Source organism: Drosophila erecta, unplaced genomic scaffold (assembly GCF_003286155.1).
Source record: "Drosophila erecta strain 14021-0224.00,06,07 unplaced genomic scaffold, DereRS2 tig00000021-arrow-pilon, whole genome shotgun sequence".
Taxonomy (NCBI): domain Eukaryota; kingdom Metazoa; phylum Arthropoda; class Insecta; order Diptera; family Drosophilidae; genus Drosophila; species Drosophila erecta.
Window position 1 is genome coordinate 14,849,414 of NW_020825198.1, and position 19,154 is coordinate 14,868,567.

The 19,154-nt window shown below is 40.7% G+C and overlaps 3 protein-coding genes across 7 annotated transcripts; 2 read left to right on the forward strand and 1 right to left on the reverse strand.

The window, feature by feature from the left end:
- Nucleotides 1-1,375: 1,375 nt before the first annotated feature.
- LOC6545923 (ecdysone 20-monooxygenase) lies at nt 1,376-9,242 on the forward strand. Of its 3 annotated transcripts, XM_026976873.1 has the most exons (8): nt 1,376-1,848; nt 3,471-3,725; nt 6,419-6,713; nt 6,968-7,562; nt 7,628-7,805; nt 7,863-8,102; nt 8,233-8,448; nt 8,510-9,242. In XM_026976873.1, exons 2-8 carry the CDS (start codon nt 3,663-3,665, stop codon nt 8,618-8,620), a joined length of 1,698 nt encoding a protein of 565 aa, XP_026832674.1. In that variant the 5' UTR covers nt 1,376-1,848; nt 3,471-3,662; the 3' UTR covers nt 8,621-9,242. The 3 variants fall into 3 exon arrangements, with proteins under 3 accessions (XP_026832674.1, XP_001972736.2, XP_026832675.1); XM_001972700.3 differs by lacking the exon at nt 3,471-3,725; XM_026976874.1 differs by lacking the exons at nt 1,376-1,848; nt 3,471-3,725; nt 7,863-8,102; nt 8,233-8,448; nt 8,510-9,242 and having other exon boundaries at nt 6,425-6,713; nt 6,968-7,566; nt 7,628-7,637.
- Nucleotides 9,243-9,781: 539 nt separating this feature from the next.
- Nucleotides 9,782-15,250, forward strand: LOC6545924. Of its 2 annotated transcripts, none has more exons than XM_015158492.2 (4): nt 9,782-10,045; nt 14,138-14,244; nt 14,445-14,605; nt 14,672-15,250. In XM_015158492.2, the coding sequence occupies exons 2-4, from the start codon at nt 14,155-14,157 to the stop codon at nt 14,907-14,909; spliced, it is 489 nt and encodes a 162-aa protein (XP_015013978.1). In that variant the 5' UTR covers nt 9,782-10,045; nt 14,138-14,154; the 3' UTR covers nt 14,910-15,250. The 2 variants fall into 2 exon arrangements, with proteins under 2 accessions (XP_015013978.1, XP_026832449.1); XM_026976648.1 differs by lacking the exon at nt 9,782-10,045 and adding an exon at nt 13,924-14,012.
- LOC6545837 (ATP-dependent DNA helicase Q5) lies at nt 15,137-18,992 on the reverse strand. Of its 2 annotated transcripts, XM_001972702.3 has the most exons (5): nt 18,765-18,992; nt 17,404-18,702; nt 16,876-17,327; nt 15,575-16,823; nt 15,137-15,520 (listed from the first exon to the last, which is right to left on the reverse strand). In XM_001972702.3, the coding sequence occupies exons 1-5, from the start codon at nt 18,865-18,867 to the stop codon at nt 15,417-15,419; spliced, it is 3,207 nt and encodes a 1,068-aa protein (XP_001972738.1). In that variant the 5' UTR covers nt 18,868-18,992; the 3' UTR covers nt 15,137-15,416. The 2 variants fall into 2 exon arrangements, with proteins under 2 accessions (XP_001972738.1, XP_026832447.1); XM_026976646.1 differs by lacking the exons at nt 15,137-15,520; nt 15,575-16,823 and having other exon boundaries at nt 17,321-17,353.
- Nucleotides 18,993-19,154: the final 162 nt, after the last annotated feature.

The window sequence follows — 19,154 nt, forward strand, 5'->3', positions numbered from 1 at the left end:
CAACCAAGTTTGTTGAGCATTGATATAAAAACGCAAATAAAAATATACCTTTTAAATGGTATTTTAAATGAGCTGATATACCCCTCCCACCGACGGAGTACCCTCTAATAAAAAATCACAGCCAGTGGCAACATTGTAGTCACGGTTCGGACAGCCAGACAGCCGGTCGCACAGCTGATTTCTCGTGTTCTCGAGACTCGCTCGCCGCCTAAGTAGAACCTGTTACATTGGACTGTGTTATGGAATATGGAATCTATATATATGGAGTGCAACCTACCTCACGGATCGTACCCAGACACAAACACGCACACGCATGCACACGAGCACTCCCTCTCTCACTCACACTCGTGTGGCCAGCTACTCACGCACTGCGCCCAGCTGCTGGTGTTGTTGTTGCTGCTGCCGTAATGTGTTGCATAAATTTGCCACAAGTAAACATTTCAATAAGCCTTGAGGCGTTGTTTCTTGGCAAACTTTCATTGAGTTTCTATACGCGAAAAGAGAAATACAAACACATGGGTTCTTATCAGCCGCGTGGGGAGCACGAAGCCGAAGGGGGAGCAGCAGGGGGGTGGGTACACTGAGAGCGAGAGTGATCGGCGCTATCAATACAGTCCCAATTCCTTAACTCGAACACACTGATCTTAAACTTCATGATATGCAAATTGTAAACTTGTTAAATAGATTAAGAACACCCGGAAACTATTCATTGCATACTTTTTGGCGTCCCACTGAGGAACACACTTATAAGGACATGATCCTGTAATTATAATCAAAGTGAAACTCGGTATGCAAGTAACAATAAAGGGGGAAAACAACTATTTTATATTAGATCAGATATATCTTTCTTGCTTATAATGTATACAATATAAAGAATTATGATTTCATTGCACAAATTTAAGTTATGCACTTGAGATATTTTTGAAATGCTGGGAAACCGAAATGCAGTATATAAGGAACATCATGAATTAGTGCGAGCCCTCAAATTTAATAGGTGCCAGGTGGTTCGAGTTAGTGATAGTCGACTGTGGATCTCTCACGCGGAGAGCACCTCGGGGAATCCGAGGAGCGGAGCAGCAGGCACGAAGAACCTTACTCACCGAAAACGGATTCGAACAGCTGGTCGAGATCGGGCAGAGACCGAACGATCGATCGATCGTTGGATCGATCGTATCGGACGGATCGATCGGATCGGATCGATGGAAGCACTTGTTGCGTGGTTGGTGGTTCTCCATTAAATCGCCTCCCATCGCGAGCGCCGATCGTCATTTAAATGATAGTGTGTGCGTGAGTGCCGAGCGATCGTGCGCTGGTGTGTGTGTGTGCGTTGGGCTCGGCTCAGCTCAGCATTTCCCCCATTCAAAAAAACGGAGCGATTCAGTCTTTGACTTGGCGTCGCAGTTGTCGCAACCAAGAGACGCGGAGGAGATCTGAGATCGGAGATCGCAGATCTGGGATTCGGTAGCGGGCTCGGTCAATCCGGAGTAGTGCGTCCCTGGCCACGGCTTAAAAATATTATTGTGTTTACCGTAACTACTTTGCTAGAACATTAAACGGATCACAACGACCAACAAAACAATAGAGTCCAAGAGTGCAATTTCTGTCTGTGATTAGAAGTTTCTATTGTTTTCCTCACTCCAGAAACTACGATCATCTAAAGCTTTAAATAATAGCAACAATAAATGTGCAATGTAACGTGCGAAGTGATGCAACATTTAAATATCTATGAAAAATTGCCAAACTGGAAATCGAAGCATTTCCAATGACAATGCTACCTAAAATTTCTACAAGTCGGATTTAGCCTGCAGTGGATATATACTAATTGGATTTCAAAGAACCATTTAAGTGGTAAGTAACTTTTATGTTTTACGTGCTCTTAATCGTTGGAAATCAAGTCCGATCGATTAATATAAGTTATATTTTGTATGCATTGTTCAAAAAAATGAATACAAACCTAAAATGTGTCATTGTTAGAAAGATAATATAAAACGAGATCTAAGAATCGACAAATGAGGGAGATGCTTTCCTATCCATTACATCAGTACTCATTTCCGCTAATTTCGTTCTAAGTTATTTTACTTGTGCCAGTCACCGTAAAACTGTTTAAAAGAGTTTTATTATGGTTTTCATATACTATTCCACGGATTATTCAATATATATATTTATAATTTACACAACCGCACCGACTGCAGCAGCTCGGTTAATCATAAATGCAATACTATTAAAGTAAAATTGAATCGAACTTCAGAAAATGTATATACGAAAACGAATATGCGTATGCGCGTATAAATCTTGGAAAATAAATCGTGTTTTACTTCGGCAAACAAACGCATTAAATTGCAATTAGCCCCTCAGCTCTTCAATTCTCTTTTCACATCGTGTTAAAGTCATTTTATATTTATTTATTAATTTTTTCCCCATTATTATTTCATATTTATCAGCGAACACGGGCGTTTTCAAGTGTAACGCAACAAGAAAATATATAAATAATCATTTTTTTGATGATTTTCTTTTGTTATCAATTATGTGAGGGGGAGCTTCAAGTTCATTATCATCATTAAAAAAGCGTCATCAACTGGTGGAGTTTCTCGTTGGTTGTTATTGCATCTGGTTTTGCAAATATCGGATTGTAAATTTAATAATTACCTGACCAAGTGAATGTCAATCAGTTGCGTATGCATTTGAAATATTTTCCATTGACTTTATTTTATTTATTTTCCTTAACTTACCTGAAATGCATTGACCGAGAGATTAAAACTGAATTTTGGGTCGTTGGCGATGATGACATGTTTGCGTTTAAGTCTGACTCGTGCGAGCTGTAATTTATTTTTTTTAATTCATCAAAATTAAGATTCGTCCATTTAAAAATGAAATCCATGTACCCAAGTTATTTATTTTAGTTTTAATAATTATCTCAAGCTGCTATTCTGGTCGGATTTACTTACCCGCCGCACATCTTAGTTTGTTATATAAATAACTTTATTTTTAATCAAAAACCACACGCGAGCTTTACGCAAATTTGATGACAATTCGTGACATGTTCTGCGATCATATTTCACCTTCCTTTTTCGATTGGGTTTCGATTTATTTGACGAACTTTGCTGATGCATCAGGAGCGAATGTGGGGTGTTGGGCCAAAACGAATTTTTAAGTTTTTGGCGTCAGACTGTCCACAAGCACTCAAAAGCTGGAATAGAGGAGGAAATCGGAGTTAACATAATAATTTAACGTAAGTGCGACTGCGACTGCACACGTTGCCAAAAAGCGACGACAGGCGGCAAAATGTGACACAAAAAAAAGTGAAATAATTTACCATTTTTTTTCGTCTGCTAATTTTTTTGCAAAATAAACAAGTTTATGTTTTCGTCAGAATTTACATACATCTGTATACGTCGATTGATTCTTTATTCGTTATTTATTCGTGGCTATTTTTATTGGCACATTTTTCACATTTATGGCTCGGAATCAAGAACCCGCCGAAAAATGGCCCAAAGCTTGGCCCGCTGCGCAGTTACAGAAGACCCGAGCTCAGCTCAAACGGCTCGCGATCCACAGAGCCAGACATCAGCAGATTATGTCACTTGTGCCACTCACATTTGTATGGCCATATAGCTATATACACATATATAGAGTGCACACGACCAGATATCGGCCGGGGCTTCATGGTCACGGCCACCACCGACAAACGGGAAACTTGGCTTAACAATTTCTTTCCTCGGTCAGCTGTTTCCTACCTCCTTCGTTGGCCAAAAACAGTGTGGCTAAAAGCGCAAACAAAACTGTATTTTTATAAAAAAATAAAATATTTTAGGGTCTTCAAAAATAATGTTAGTTTTAATGTGCCACAACAATACTGTGCTCAAGTAAAACTCTATTAAAAAGTAAAATTGTTTTCAAATTTGCAATATTATTTTTGGAAATTATTTGCTGTGTATCCATTATCTCGACTTTGGCTTTAGGCAAGTTCAACGTACGGAAGACGACGTGCAAACGGCGAGCGCCAAAGTAAGCCTTGCAAATAGAAATAGAGAAATTTTCTCATTAGATTTTTGCCGTTTTGCCACTTTGCACAGATCCTGGTCTAAGCCACGATCGAAACTTGCTTTCCGTCCCAGAACCCGCAGAAAACCGTCTCATGTTAGAAAGGCTTTAGAAGCTGGTTTGCCAAAAGAAAAGTGAAAGATTCGTTGGGCGATTTCAAATCAGGTATCTAAAGATTAGAGCCAAATACCCATGGTTCGTACATCTGAACTAGAAAATCATTTTAAAATGTATATTTTAAGAATAAACATTTTTAAAGAAATATTTTTTGAATATATTTAACAAACACTAAACTAAGAATAAGTAAACATCTATGGTACTTTTTCTTAAGTAAGGTTTTCTGCTCAAAAACCTCTCTTCGCATACCTTCCAAAATGAATTCTTAAATAACCATTGAGCCGCGTCATTCCCGGACACATTAACTTCGATTTCTTTTATTACATTTTTGTTGGGGTAAACAAAAATCGTTAATGGCTGTAGAACAAAATAGTCAATAAGAAAGAAGTGAAAAAAAATCGAAATTTTTATTTGCGTCTTAACCCAATTAGGGGAGCTGTAGAAATGACGGCCAGAAATTGTGAAATTCCAAGATCAAAACAGAGCGGCGAAGAAAACAAAACCACGAGAAAGAACTTTCCCATCGTATCGTGTTTTACATAATAATCGGTTACATAATATGCTTTCTACCCACCGCTGGGTGCTTTCTTCTCCTTCTTTTGGCCTGGAGCTGGGAGCTGGTTTCCAAGCCGGTTTTAGCCACCTGCTATAGCTCCATATATACCTCTTGGCTGCTTCTAACGCAACTCTAACGATGAGAACGTGGTGGAGTTGTGAGTCGTGAGCGGATCCCATCTGCATATTAATCAGAGAGTTAGCCGTAGAATGGGGCCGGTCCCGAAGAGAATTCGCAAGAATTCTTATTAAAAAGCGAGTTTGTGTTTTTGTTGTTCTAAGCACATTGGAAAAGTGAGAAGCGCATAGAACGGCGCACGCGTCGCGCTGAGAAGCGATCTCATGATGAGATGAGGAAGTGATTAAGCCCCCAAGAAGGAAGTGCTCGCCTCAGATGTCTGTGATTTGTATTTCCAGTTTATTTTCTTCTTTCTGTCTATTTTTTTTTTCTATATTTGCACAGGCCTATTGGCCTGCGAAGCGCAAATTTGCATTAATGGATAGATTTGCCACACCTCTCCCGCCGAATATCACGCACATTTCCAAGCGAGTGGCGTCACGTAGATAAAGACATTACTTACCTGGGCCCAAAGACTTCTTATCTGGCACTCTGATTCTTTTGCAAATACCACTTTTCGGTAGCCCAAAGTCATCGAGAGGTTTTCTATTCGTACACCTTATATATTTGCCAAGCGATCGTGTGGCTGTTCTGTTGTGTGGCTAGGGCAAATATTAGAATCGATCATCTATCAGTGGTTTTTGATTCTGTTTTTGTATTTAACCGGGCAGTTCATTAATCACTTTGAGCAGGTAGCCACCATGAAGTTTAAATCGATTTTCATCCTATTTATATAGTATTTTATATCCGGTTGGCAATAGGAATAGGGAAAAGGTTTCCCCGAAGTGCTCTTATAAGAACGAGGAGAGCTCTCCATTCAAAATAAAACCAATAAGAATAATAGGACTCTGCTCTTTGTTGTATCGTGTACTTTTTTCTGGCAGGCCCCAAAAAGATTATCAACTCGCATTTCTGATAACATAATACTTAAAAATGGTATAGTAAGGGTAGGTATATTTATTATTAGAACAAGTTTTAAAAGTGTAATCCGAGATTAAATTAATTTCACAATATAATTAAAAGCCAAATAAAAAGAAAGGACATCAGCGCACTTTATCCAAAAGGTCTTTTGTTAAGCCCACTGCGTCGTTCATAAAATAATAGACTTGGTCTTGAGGAATTTTTGTACGTTATAAGCATTTCTAATCTAAAAATCTTTTAGCTGTGTTATCCCCAATTAACATCGCAAATAGGCCCTTGCAATCTTTCGAAATTCGCAACACAATCTTTATACATATTTTTCGGCTATTAACCTTGAACTTTATCACGCCTGCTGGGACTTTATCTTATCTAGTGTGAAACCCCAGAAAGCTTGTTTCTTTTCTGCCAGACATTTGCCTTGCAGAATAGCCAAAAAGCCGAGAACCAAGAACCGAGAACAAAGTGTTATCGCCTGTTGCCAATAATAATGCAAAATCGATGATCAGTTGTTGTACACATGAAAGCAAATACAAATTAGTCGACCGGTTGGCATCGATTCGAAACGAAAGGCCAGACTTCAATTAAAGACCTAGAATTGCTGGCGGGAATTAGCATAAGTGCCTCCAAAGCGGATCAAGACAGTAAGACCCAGAATTCTAATTGCAGTGCCCCATGGTAATGGCCGTGATACTGTTGCTGGCCCTGGCACTCGTACTTGGCTGCTACTGCGCTCTCCATCGGCACAAACTGGCGGATATCTACCTCCGGCCGCTACTGAAGAACACGCTCCTGGAGGACTTCTACCATGCCGAGCTGATCCAGCCCGAGGCGCCAAAGAGGCGAAGGCGCGGCATCTGGGACATTCCCGGGCCAAAGAGGATTCCCTTCCTGGGCACCAAATGGATATTCCTGCTCTTCTTTCGCCGCTACAAGATGACCAAGCTGCACGAGGTATATGCGGGTAAGCCATTACTTAGTTAAGAAAGTTATTAAAGCCTGTGCCTTTCAAAGTTCCTTCTACAAATACGTCTTGAAAATGGGTTTTTATTCTTAGCTCGATGAGACATAAGCTTTAGGTAAATTTTTTATATTTATATACATGGAATGCATATACTTTCAAAATAATTTGCACACCCTTAGTGAGTTCAAAAGTTCTTGAGTTATGTGGCTAAATATTTTGATAATATATTTCTGAATTGTAAATGTACATTCCAGATCTGAACAGGCAGTATGGTGACATAGTGCTGGAGGTGATGCCCTCCAATGTGCCCATAGTGCACCTGTACAATCGCGAGGATCTGGAGAAGGTGCTGAAGTACCCCAGCAAGTATCCATTCCGACCTCCCACCGAGATCATCGTGATGTACCGTCAATCCCGACCGGATCGCTATGCGAGTGTGGGAATTGTGAACGAGCAGGGACCAATGTGGCAGCGCCTGCGATCCTCGCTGACCTCCAGCATTACTTCTCCCAGGGTCCTGCAGAATTTCCTGCCAGCCCTGAATGCGGTTTGTGATGATTTTATCGAACTACTGCGAGCTAGGCGGGATCCGGCTACACTGGTGGTGCCCAACTTCGAGGAGCTGGCCAATCTGATGGGCCTGGAAGCAGTGTGCACCTTGATGTTGGGCAGAAGAATGGGTTTCCTGGCTGTCGACACCAAGCAGCCGCAAAAGATCAGCCAACTGGCAGCTGCTGTCAAGCAGCTTTTCATCTCCCAAAGGGACTCGTACTACGGTCTGGGTCTGTGGAAATACTTTCCCACCAAAACCTACAGGGACTTTGCCCGCGCCGAGGACTTGATCTATGAGTAGGTACACAGAACGTTGGACTGCCAATTCTATTGCCATCTAACTCAAATCGCTCTCCACCCAGTGTGATCTCCGAGATCATCGATCATGAGCTGGAGGAACTCAAGAAGTCGGCTGCCTGCGAGGATGACGAGGTTGCTGGCTTACGGAGTATCTTTCTCAATATTCTGGAGCTTAAGGATCTGGATATCAGGGACAAAAAGTCGGCTATCATAGACTTTATTGCCGCTGGCATAGAAACGGTGGGTGTTTGATTGTATTTCACATTGAATTCCTCTTAAATAATTTTGGCTTTTTAGTTAGCCAACACATTGTTGTTTGTGCTGAGTTCTGTTACTGGAGATCCTGGGGCCATGCCCCGTATCTTGGGTGAATTCTGCGAGTATCGGGACACGAATATCCTGCAGGACGCTCTAACGAATGCCACATACACAAAGGCCTGTATTCAGGAGTCCTACAGACTGAGGCCCACCGCCTTTTGCCTGGCCAGGATTCTGGAGGAGGACATGGAGCTCTCGGGTTACTCGCTTAATGCAGGGGTAAGTTGTACCCGACTATATGATATTATTTCTTATATTATTTTAACTTCACTATTAATATTAATTTGCTTAGTAACAATTGATATATTGATGCTGAATTGAATCCAACTATTATTTGTCTGATCTTTAGACTGTGGTGCTTTGTCAAAATATGATAGCCTGCCACAAGGACAGCAACTTCCACGGAGCCAAGCAGTTTAGCCCAGAGCGTTGGATCGATCCTGCCACGGAGAACTTCACGGTGAACGTGGATAATGCCAGTATTGTGGTGCCCTTCGGAGTGGGTCGAAGATCGTGTCCAGGAAAGCGGTTTGTGGAAATGGAGGTGGTGCTGCTGCTAGCAAAGGTGAGTATCGTCTGTATATCCAAGGATCACTGAGTTAATCACCCATATTTATCTATCACAGATGGTCCTAGCCTTTGACGTGAGCTTTGTGAAGCCACTGGAAACGGAGTTCGAGTTCCTGCTGGCACCCAAAACTCCACTCAGTCTTAGACTCAGCGATCGGGTTTTCTGATAATGGGTGCTATAGAAAACTGATCCCCAAACAGTGCCTACCCTCAGGCGTTTTGTATCAAATACAACTAAAATAGCTAAGAACTGAACCATTAAGTAAAATTAATGTAAAATATGCTTAGGTTTCTACACATATCTGTATGCATATTATGTATGTATATCCTTTATCCCTGATGAGCCAGCATCAGCAGCCTAGTCCTGTGAAGCAATCAAAAAAGAGCTAAACCAATTAACATAATTTTACAATTTTATGCTGACTGGATGTAAAGTAGATTAAGATGTATATACAAACGTCATGTTTTGTTGTAATTACTTCTTAATTTTATTATTAGTCTTAGCAAATAACTAGCAGCAATTGTTTTTGAGAGTTCTGTAAACGGAAAGACTGTGTTTAAGTTTTGTTTTTCACGATTTTAACAGTTTTACATATTTGCTGTACATAGTTTCGCAAAAATTTGTCACTCTAATTATGTACAGCTTAACTTTAATTGTATTTATTCAAGTGTTTATACTGCCTCTGTCTTTATTTCATCTCTACATCTGTGAATATTTTTGTTAAAAGAAAACAATAATTAAACGAAATGAATTGACATTAAACAGAAATATGATAAATGTTATAATATAAATTATTGAGTTTCTTTAAAAGGTGTATTCTGAGACTCAATAGCACAGGAGCAAAGCTTTCTTGCCTTTTTCTTTTAAAATTATTTATTTTTCAGTATGAAAATAATGCAATGATGTTATTTGGACCTATGTTTGATTTATTGTAGCTTTTGCATACTTTTAAATAACCCTAAAGCATATATTTTAACTTACGTTTCCTTTTCCTTTAAATTTGTATGGTACGGCTTTTAGATTTCGGTTGGCGTCTTTACTATAGCAGGGAAATTTCATAAAAGCTTTCAACAGTCGCTTCCCACTAAGCCGGACTTTGTTTTTAAAATGGTTTCTTAAAAATGGATAAATTTCTCAAAATGTAATAGAGCATTTTAGCATTTTAAACAAAACTAAAGATTCATGGCGTGCAGGTGCTAATTTCTAAGCTGCCATAAAATGATTTAATATTTGTTCTGCAAGCGTTGACACACGTCTTGGGAATAATTCTCTTTGGGAAATACTCTCTTCTTTTGGGCTGTGGCTCAATACCTCGTTTGGCGGGCTTTGGATTCGGTTTTGGGTTCAGGTTACAACAGTTGTCGTTGGCGTGTCGTCGGTTTCAGAGGTTTTTTGAAAGTCGGTTTTTAAAAACCCATTTCCGCTCTGAGTCGCAGTTGAAACTGAACCACTGAAACTATTCAACGCGCGTGAAAGAATTCATTAATTTATCTGTGTATTTAGTGTGAGATATAACTTAACAGCTAACCCAAATCATTTGGCTGCACTTGTGTACCGCACCTCTCTGCAACTCAACGAAAATTTGAAAAATGTAATATAATAACCCAGAAACCAAATTCTGATTAAAAACTAAAACCAGTTTGTCGTTTGCTCGGCAGTAGCTAATGTTTAAACGAGTTGGAAATGCACTAAACAAGAAAACATACAGGAAAACTAAAATTTGTTCAGCTTCCGTCGCTGTTTCGATGCTCCCCCGAAGATCTTCCCATACAAATGGAGTCTGTGAGATCGGAGGGCCCCACCCAGAGCTAATTGTACAGTAAACAAGCACAGATACAACAATAACTACATCAGCAAGACGATCGCAGTACCTTGTTGTTATTGTTAGACATGCTAATTTTGCACAATCTACACACAGCAGTACACTGGCTAACACAAATTAGTTTGCTTAATGTGACTCACTGACAATTTTCTCACCATCAATGCGGCCCCTCCCCTTTGATGCAGCTTTAATTAGGCGACAAATACTGGGTTTAAAAAGCGAAAAATAGACATCTTACGTTAGCGTTCAAATTAAGGGGTGTTCAACTAAAGTATGAGTACACCTGAAGCACTTGAGAGCAATAGAATGCATTATTAAGTTAATGATTTGCCTTATTTATTTTTAGTTTTGAAAAACGTGATACATTCAAACGGTGTTCTACAATCAGTCAGTATGTTAAAAAAAATGGCAAAAACTCTGAACCCAGTTGTTTATATTAGCACTCATTTACACGTTTCGTGTGCAGAAGTTCCCTTTATCGAGCTGAACCCTTTCGATTTAATACCAATATCATTTGTGGACACTGACCTTCAATGACAGGCCCGACACGAAACAATAACAGTGACAGTAACCCCAGCACACTCATGGTAAATCCCGACGAGCCTTGGCCAATTGCTTTGGCATTGAATTTACCAACAACCCCCAGGGGAGTCGCTTAGAAAACTCCCCCAATCATCAGTCACCCTCAAAAACCCGCCCACATCGCAAAATGTTGCATGTTTAGGGCTAAACCAAGTTTTTCCGCACTGCCAAAAGCGGTGTGGGTCTCAATGGGGTCAAAGGCAACTGCAGTAGCAATTATTTGCAAGAATATCTAGATTATATGCAAAAATGCTGCCCTGAGCACTACTACTTTTTAAGTTATGGGGCTTCAAAGTGCCCATCAATAAGATTTTTATGACTTGTCATTGCTTCTGTTTTACAAAAGTAATTAATGATAATGATAAAAAAAAATAATGTCCGCACGCATGGGTATAATTTTATTTATATAAAGTAAAAAACAAAGTTAGATTTTTTGCATTTTTTAAACACTCCATTTAAACATCCCAAAAAATTAAAAACAAATAGTATTTAGTAAAAGTAAACCGAATAAGTATTGCTTTTGGTAAGAAATACATGCATACCCTCTATGGGTATTGGCCATGTTTGGAAAATGCAGCTGGAAAATCGCGAACTGCCCTTCGCGGGGAGTGAAAACTATGGCGATGACCAAGTACAGTAGGCGCCCATTGCATATACGTATTGGTGCCCTCTCACTCCCCCATCGTCCGTCCCTGTCGCTCTCGCCTGCAACCAGTTTGCAGTTGTGCATATCAATGCAAGTGGGTGGGGCGGCAAGACGACCGAGGGGCAAAAAGGGGGCGGTAAGCAAACAAGTTTTGTTGCAGTTTTCAATTGCCCAAGACTGCGATTGAAAGCTGAGAAATACAGATAATACAGATGATGTCGTTGTTTGGAACTCTGCTTTTCAGCGAATTAGACTTAGTTGGGCAAATTAAGTTGGCCATGGCTTAAACAAATACTTTGGTTAGAATTCAAGAACCAAAACAAAAACGGAGAATCGAGTCATTGACCCAAAAGTCAGACCAGTTATAGGGCTGCTTGGTATGAAGAAAGTCCCTTTTGAGCCTGAAAGCGAAACGAGGTTAATTCACAGTGCTGGCCAACAAATTATGCCCACCTCTAGAGAGAAAATTTCCCCTTTACGATACGCAGGTGTGGCAGGTAGTCGAACTCTTAGGCCCGCTCTTTAAGCCAAATGCTCTTTTTTCTAAAACAAGTTTTCTTGGCCAATACGTTTTGTTTACCTTTTTTTGTGCTTCGTGGCTTGTTGCGTGTGTTTTGTTTGGTTTCTGCTTTTCGGGCTTTCTTCTAAGCGCCGCCAAAGAAAACTTGTTTATTTTTTGGTCCAAAGGGGTGCTGCGGGGTGTTCGAGTGTGGGCCAAAACGTGAACCACTCGTTAGCAACAACACGCAAACAGTTGAGCACTGAAATTCCTTTCTGAGAGCCACAAACCCGAAAATAAGTGAGGAGTGTTTATGGCTGAAGTACTAGTATAGGTTAGGAAATAATTTTTTCATATGTTTCTAATAAATGGATAAATATGTTATATGTACAATTCAATAAGCAAACCAACTGGGGTTTCAAAGCACTTTTACATATACTTTAACTTTTCTATCGTTAAAGAATTATATTAAGTACTTCGAATGTGCAGGAAATAGGAAGTAAAGGAAATAATAATCACGTTGTTTAAAAATTACTTTATACAGCAGCTAATTTCGTTCCACTGCTATTTCTTTTTCTATTTGCTGTTTACCTTTGCAACCAGAACCTAGACACTAAAATGTTTATTAACTCCGAACCCTCGCTTTATAAAGAGGGAGTGTCATTTTATCTCCTTCCCACCACTTTTCCTATAGCTCTTTCCCATCCCACTCCCTTTCACATTTTCCCCCTCCCCTCACGCAGTGAAAGTTATGCGTGCCCTTTATTTGGGTTTTGAGTTGAGTTTCCAGTTTCATTTCGAGTTTGACTTATTTTTCTGGTTTTCCCCTCGCATTTTAATTGTTGTTTATGGGGTTACGCATCGCGGGGTTAACTAGCACAACTCCCCCCTCACTTTTGCTGTACGTGCCTTTGGCTAATATTGGGATTTTATGCTTTGTTCTTTATGTGATGCAATTAGCTTCAATCAATGGGGGCATTGTAACTCATGAAGTGGAGATCCAATTCCCCACTTTACACACAAAAAAACGAGCAACGGGCTATGATAAGCCAGAAAATCAAAAAAACCTCAGCTGAGCTTAAAATGCATTTCAATGGTATAAAATGATAGAAATATTTGAAATTAATTTTTAATATCTGTGGTTTTTAAGCTATTTACAGTTTTAATGATGCGTGAAAGTTAACATTTCGTAAATACAGAAGAGAACAGGAGCAGATTTTAATTATTTATTAATCAATAGCGATGTTGATAAGGCAAAATATTGTGAACTCCGAACTCATGAATGGCAATGATATTGTAATTATAACTACACTTGAACTTTTGTTAAAATTTCACTTATGTTTAAACACACTTGATATACTGAAATAGGTTATTTTTCGATCCGAAAGGTTTTTTTTAGTGTAGGGCCAGATTAAAGAACTCTATAACTCAAAAAGAGGCGACAATTGGGCGACAATAGCCACTTATCGGTATGCAATTAATTATTAAAAATAATGGAATTATAGATGAAGGTTCACAAGACAGCGATTAAAGTAGGATTTATTATTCATACGACTATTCGATGCAAACTCACGTAGGCTGCTCGCATTCCCATGTTGAATTTGGTATGCATCTCAGCACCTCGCAGGCGAATATAGCCCCATATGTTCGCATGAAGATTATATACCCCACCCAAAAGTCCCACACACCCAATAGATGAGATCATCGCAGAATGTGCCCTTAATCAATTCGGTCTGCAGCTGGATGTATTTCATGTGGGAGAGGAGACCTTCGGCCATCAATTGACACAAATCCACAGCAGAACGTAGATTGTTCAGTTTTACTCGTTTGCACGCTCCACCGAGCATCCAATAACAAATATCCAATAACCCAGACATGGAGGCCAAAAATGGCCATTAGCCCGACTTTAACTGAACACTAAAAAGCCAAAATTGAAGATTCCGTTTCCTCTGTAGGTCGAGAACGCATCCAAATCAGACTCAGCAAAATGAGCTACTTGCGATCGATAGGTATATATACAACGAGTTTTATCCGTATTATTCCATCCTCGCTCCGAGCAAATGCCAAAGTGGCCAAATATCAATTGGTACAGCAGTGTCTTTTAATTAATTAATTGTTTAATTGCTCGGTGCAGAAATCTCACGCGTCGAAATGTCGCCGGCTGACGATAATTCCTTTGCCACAACCCATGGAAACAAAAAGGCCACCTACACGGTGATATGCATCAAGATTGTGGAGCTGGTGAGTTACTGTTAAATATAAATAAATAAAATATAAATATTTCGAATAGTTAAATAAGTTAAATGCACTTACCTCATGGTGTCTCATAAAACTTTTGAAAGATTGAACATTTTTGAAGGCTTTCAAGTAATGCCTACAATTGCTAAAACAACGATTTGAAAACCCAATAATTTTTGAAAACTACTGCTCGTTTCCAATAGTGCCTGCTTATATGCTGCCTGGGTCTGATCGACGAGCCGGCCACCAATTCGCATCTGCGGGTGTTCATCACTCCCCGAGTAGCTTCCCTTTGCTACGTGACCTTTGGTGCCCTGACCATCTACACGGCGATCTACCTGATAATGGCGCTCTTTGGTGATATGTGAGTTGAAAGTTAAATGTAATTAATATAGTAGCTGTGATATACCTGTATTTAATGCACCAATAGGACTCCATGGCGTACGACTACCTTGTGGAATCTGGTGGGCTTTGTGCTGTTCGTGGCCGTAACCGCTCTGCTCTTCCGGGATTGGTCCACCACCAAGGATCGCAACTACTGGCACCCGAATATGCATCGCTTGGACCTGGTGATGGCTTCCGCCTCGATTTCCTTGGTGACCTCGCTGGTCTTCTTGCTGGACATTCTCATCACCCTCCGTTTTGGCGTGCACGGCGATCTGGAATGACATGGTCTGCCCCGAAAGGTTTGGCGGGAAAGAGGTATCCATTCGATTCTCGCCTAGCGTGGACTGTAATATTTATAGCTCCAGCTTAGAAGTAAGAACCCCGTTCACATCCCCGTCTCCCAGCTAATTGTAATCGCACGAGAAAACAAATTGCCATCATCGAATCGAAAATGTACAAAATCGACGCCCGAGGAGGTTTAAAGTTCTTAATCGGCTGCCCTGTTTTGTTTTTTTTTTATAAGCTTAATACATCGAGCATCACGAATGTTAAATATAATTCAATTAATAAATAGGATCTAACGCAAATAAATTTTGTACGAGCGAATATTTTCCCAAGTCAATCTACTTTCTTTTCAAACTGTCCAAATAAAATGTCCTATTTGAATGTATTATGGATAATTTATGAGCTTATTATATACAAAAAAAATTATTAACGAAAAAAAAGATTCTACAACTGTTAACAAGGCGAAACAATGCGTTGTGATGCAATCATGCGGAGTTTTTTAGTCACTTGGATTTTATGAAATATTTTTCAATGTCCTGATCGTTGTTTATCATCTGCAGGCCATGAAACGTTTCCTTTATATAGCACTTTCCAGCATCGCCGTCGCCTGGAGTTGTATGATCCCTATTAAAGGTGTTAAAAGACAGTAAGTATAACTTACCCAAGCTTCCATCACAAATCCGCTGAGTGAGCAATTTAGCCAGAGCTTTGAAAAGTTCTTTGGTGGCTATTTTTCGCTTATAATACGGATTGAGCCACTGCACAACGTTTTTGCTGACATCGGTTTTCTGCTGGTTCTTTTCTGGTTTGGTATCTTTTTGCAATCTTCTGGAGTCGGATTCCTTAGGATTTTTCTTATGTTCAGCTTCCTTGCTCACGTCTGCTAAAGATTCCTTTGATTTCTTACTGCGGGTTGCTATGTCTTTGCGGTCTTCCTCTATCTTATGTTGTAATTCGTTGTGTTGTAGTGATCTTTTGGCTTCCCTACTTGCTAATTTGTTTTCCTTAACTTCTTTTTTGTCCAAACTTCTGTCCTTAAGTTTGTTTTTTTCCAGCAATTGCCGGGCTGAAATAAATCCTAGTGTTTCAAGTCTGTTGTTTGACTTATCGTCCCCGTCCTTGTGCTTGCTCTTCTCTGCCATTTCCCTGGCTGAAATGGATCCAGTAGAATCGGACTTGTGTTCCAAAATTTTCCTTTCGCCATCCTTATGAGGTAATTCTTCAGGTCCGCTCTCTAGTTTTACTTTTTGTTCATCGAGCATGTGTCGAGCCGTTTTATAACCATTCAAAGGTGGGTCGGACTCCTCTTCGGACTCGCTTTTGAAGGAACCAAAAAGATGCTGCATGCTGGACGTTGTCTTCTTAGACTCTTTCTCCTTGGGCTGTGTTTCATGCGAAACTCTTTTTCTGCGGTGGGTGTCATAGCTCCCATCGCCATTTGACATCAATTTAAATTTTCTTTCGCCAATTATGCTGTCGGGCTGGAGTTCAAGTTCACGATCAGAACTTTCTGGAGTCACGGATTCCTGCTTGACAGGCTTGGAAGGAATTTCTTTAGGTGCGTTTTCTTCTACATCCATCTGGTTGTCCGCAGGTTCATTTTTAATATCAACACTTTCCTCTTCGACTAACGAGTCCATTGGTTCCTCCTTTATTTCTTTTTTAAAAAAAGAGGAAATCGAAGTCTGCTTGCTTTTTTCCTGTTTAAATCCCTTTCTTTCCTTTAAGGCTTTTGGAACCTCCTTTAGGCTTTGTGGCCTTTGTTCTTCCAGTTCTTTCAGTTTCCGCTCAAAGTAGGCCACGCTTCCACCAGTCCAAGCTCCTTTAGAGCTCGTTTCAGGCTTCGGAATATAATCCACCAAGAGCGGCAATAATTTAGTCTTTCCTGTGAGTTGCTTGATTACGGATATCTAATGGGGAAACAAGTTAATGACATACCTTGTGGCAAATAATTCTTCTTACCTCTTTAACTAACGCATGGCGGTACATATTGGCCACCTTATTTTGGCGAAACACGTCATATTCCATATCCACTGCTATAGCCTCATAGTCATTGTATTTTAGTACGCTTTTTGGCTGCTGCTCTGGGTCATCTTTGCACTTGTCTACATTGGCTTTAAGTGCATCGATTACAGCTGTGAGATATTTTTCCCGATGAGTGGCCTGAAGTCCAGCGATTTTCTTTTCAGTGGCCTCCGCCATGCGGACGCGAGATATTTGAGCAGCTGTTTCCTGTTCCAACTGCCTAGCTGCGCTGATTTGTTTTCGTAGTTTGAACTGCTGCTTGATGAAATCCTCCGATTCCTTTTTGGCTCTCTTGGCCATCGAAGAGTGGCTCTGACCAGAATCGTCATCTGAGGCGGATTCACCGGCTGCGTACTCCTGGGCAGCACGCTTTATACCAGGTCGCCCGCCTAGTATGTTATGAAAAGAAATATGGCTTTAAGACCACAAATGGCTAAAACTATATAAGGCAGTTTTAAAACTCACCCTCGTACAGATCTGCGCAATCCTGTAGTGAAATGTGAGACTTAAAGGTATCATCCATACATAGTCGATGAAACATCTCCAGTGTCTTTTCCGCTTTCTTGGGACGCTTGCAGACATCACACTGCCCATTACAATCTGGTGGTGGATCTCCAAAGAAATCCGAAAAAAGCTTATGCCTGCAGGTAGTTCGCTCGCAGAATTCCGTGATCTTCTCAAATTGTTTGATAGCTCGCTCCGTTAGCAGCTCTTTGTCACCACGACCCCTAGCTCTATGCGCATCGTTTTGGAGCAGGAAACGTATACTTCGGACATCTTCACGTCCGTAGTACAGTCTACAATATGACTGCAGGCCATCGCGTCCAGCGCGACCAGATTCTTGATAGTAGGCAGCCACATTTTGTGGTACATCCCAGTGGATAACGAAACGCACACTTGGTTTGTCCACGCCCATTCCAAAGCTATTGGTTGCGCATATAATGGGCTGATCACCACGCATCCACGCTTCTTGGACCTCGGTACGCTCGCCTGTTTTCAGACCAGCATGATAGGCCACTGCTCCGACTCCCTGTTTAGTTACTCCTATGGCCATGCGTTCCACTTGGTCTCGAGTCCGGCAATATACGATTCCACAACCTCTTTGCGACTTGGGTGCCTCTTTAAACTCCTTTGGATCGCCCAAACAGTGTCTGGCGAAATCTGCCAGGTGCTGAAAGTCATCTTCGATTGAGTTCTTGTAAACAATGTCGTAGAAGAGGTTTTTCCTGAAGCTAGGAGTGCTAAATTGCGCGACGGGCTGGTGGAGGCGCAACTGCTTATATATGTCCTCCTTGACTTCACTAGAAGCTGTTGCAGTCAGTGCCAGCCAGATGACGTCCGTATATTTGGAACGCAGCTCCCCCAGCTTTAGATAATCAGGTCTAAAGTCATGACCCCATTGGCTAACACAATGGGCCTCGTCCACCGCAAAGTAGGCAAGTTTTTTGTGTTTATGGAGGGTTTGCAGCAGCTCTTGGAAAAACTTGGTGGCTGCTTGTTCCGGGGTTATATAGAGAAACTTAAGGTTCGTCTTGACTGCCTTTAAGTCCATTATAACACGATCCCTTTCCTTGGTGCTCATCTTGGAGTTCAAGGAGTCCGCCGGCACTTTCAGTTTGGTCAAATGATCTATCTGATCCTTGATCAAAGCCAAAAGTGGAGAAAAGACAATGGTTATTTGATTCTCTGACATCAAGCCGGGCAACTGGAAGCACAGGGATTTACCCGAACCCGTGGGCATCGAAACATACACATCCTGCTTTTCTGTAAGAGAATTACGAAAGGTATTTTCTGCGAGATTGGGTAAGAATTTGGCCCATATTCACTTTTGACAGCGCACTTCACCGCTTTTTCCTGTAGCTCCGATTTAAATTTCGAGTGGCCGAAATGCTTCTTCAGCGCCTCGTGCACCGCGCATTCCTGCGTCATACTTGGGCCGTTCTTAAATTGCGTTTTATTTAAATAAACATTGTTTTGCTTCTGGTCAAAACTCGTTGCCGCCAAAACAGCTGGCTAGAGGTGAACAATGCGTCTAGATAGTGGTGGGAGATGTTAACGATAGCGTGTGCGATAGCACCTTTGCCGATAGCACGACTATGCTATAAAATGAGATGTCTGCACTGTAATTTAACATTTTCAACAGATTGCTTGAATTTAATTGTGACGTTTAATAGACCGTATTAATAGAGTTAGCTACAATTTTATTAATCAAAATA

Excerpts from the sequence above, each read along its gene's own strand:
- LOC6545924 (XM_026976648.1), top strand. The coding sequence starts at position 13,991 with ATGAGCTACTTGCGATCGATAG. Across the intron at positions 14,245-14,444 it reads GCATCAAGATTGTGGAGCTG|TGCCTGCTTATATGCTGCCT; the intron begins GTGAGTTACTGT and ends CGTTTCCAATAG. Across the intron at positions 14,606-14,671 it reads ATGGCGCTCTTTGGTGATAT|GACTCCATGGCGTACGACTA; the intron begins GTGAGTTGAAAG and ends ATGCACCAATAG.
- LOC6545837 (XM_001972702.3), bottom strand. The coding sequence starts at position 18,867 with ATGACGCAGGAATGCGCGGTGCACGAGGCGCTGAAGAAGCATTTCGGC. Across the intron at positions 18,703-18,764 it reads GGTGAAGTGCGCTGTCAAAA|AAAAGCAGGATGTGTATGTT; the intron begins GTGAATATGGGC and ends ATTCTCTTACAG. Across the intron at positions 16,824-16,875 it reads GCCATGCGTTAGTTAAAGAG|ATATCCGTAATCAAGCAACT; the intron begins GTAAGAAGAATT and ends TTTCCCCATTAG.
- LOC6545923 (XM_026976873.1), top strand. The coding sequence starts at position 3,663 with ATGGTCACGGCCACCACCGACAAACGGGAAACTTGGCTTAACAATTTC. Across the intron at positions 6,714-6,967 it reads GCTGCACGAGGTATATGCGG|ATCTGAACAGGCAGTATGGT; the intron begins GTAAGCCATTAC and ends TGTACATTCCAG. Across the intron at positions 8,449-8,509 it reads TGGTGCTGCTGCTAGCAAAG|ATGGTCCTAGCCTTTGACGT; the intron begins GTGAGTATCGTC and ends TATCTATCACAG.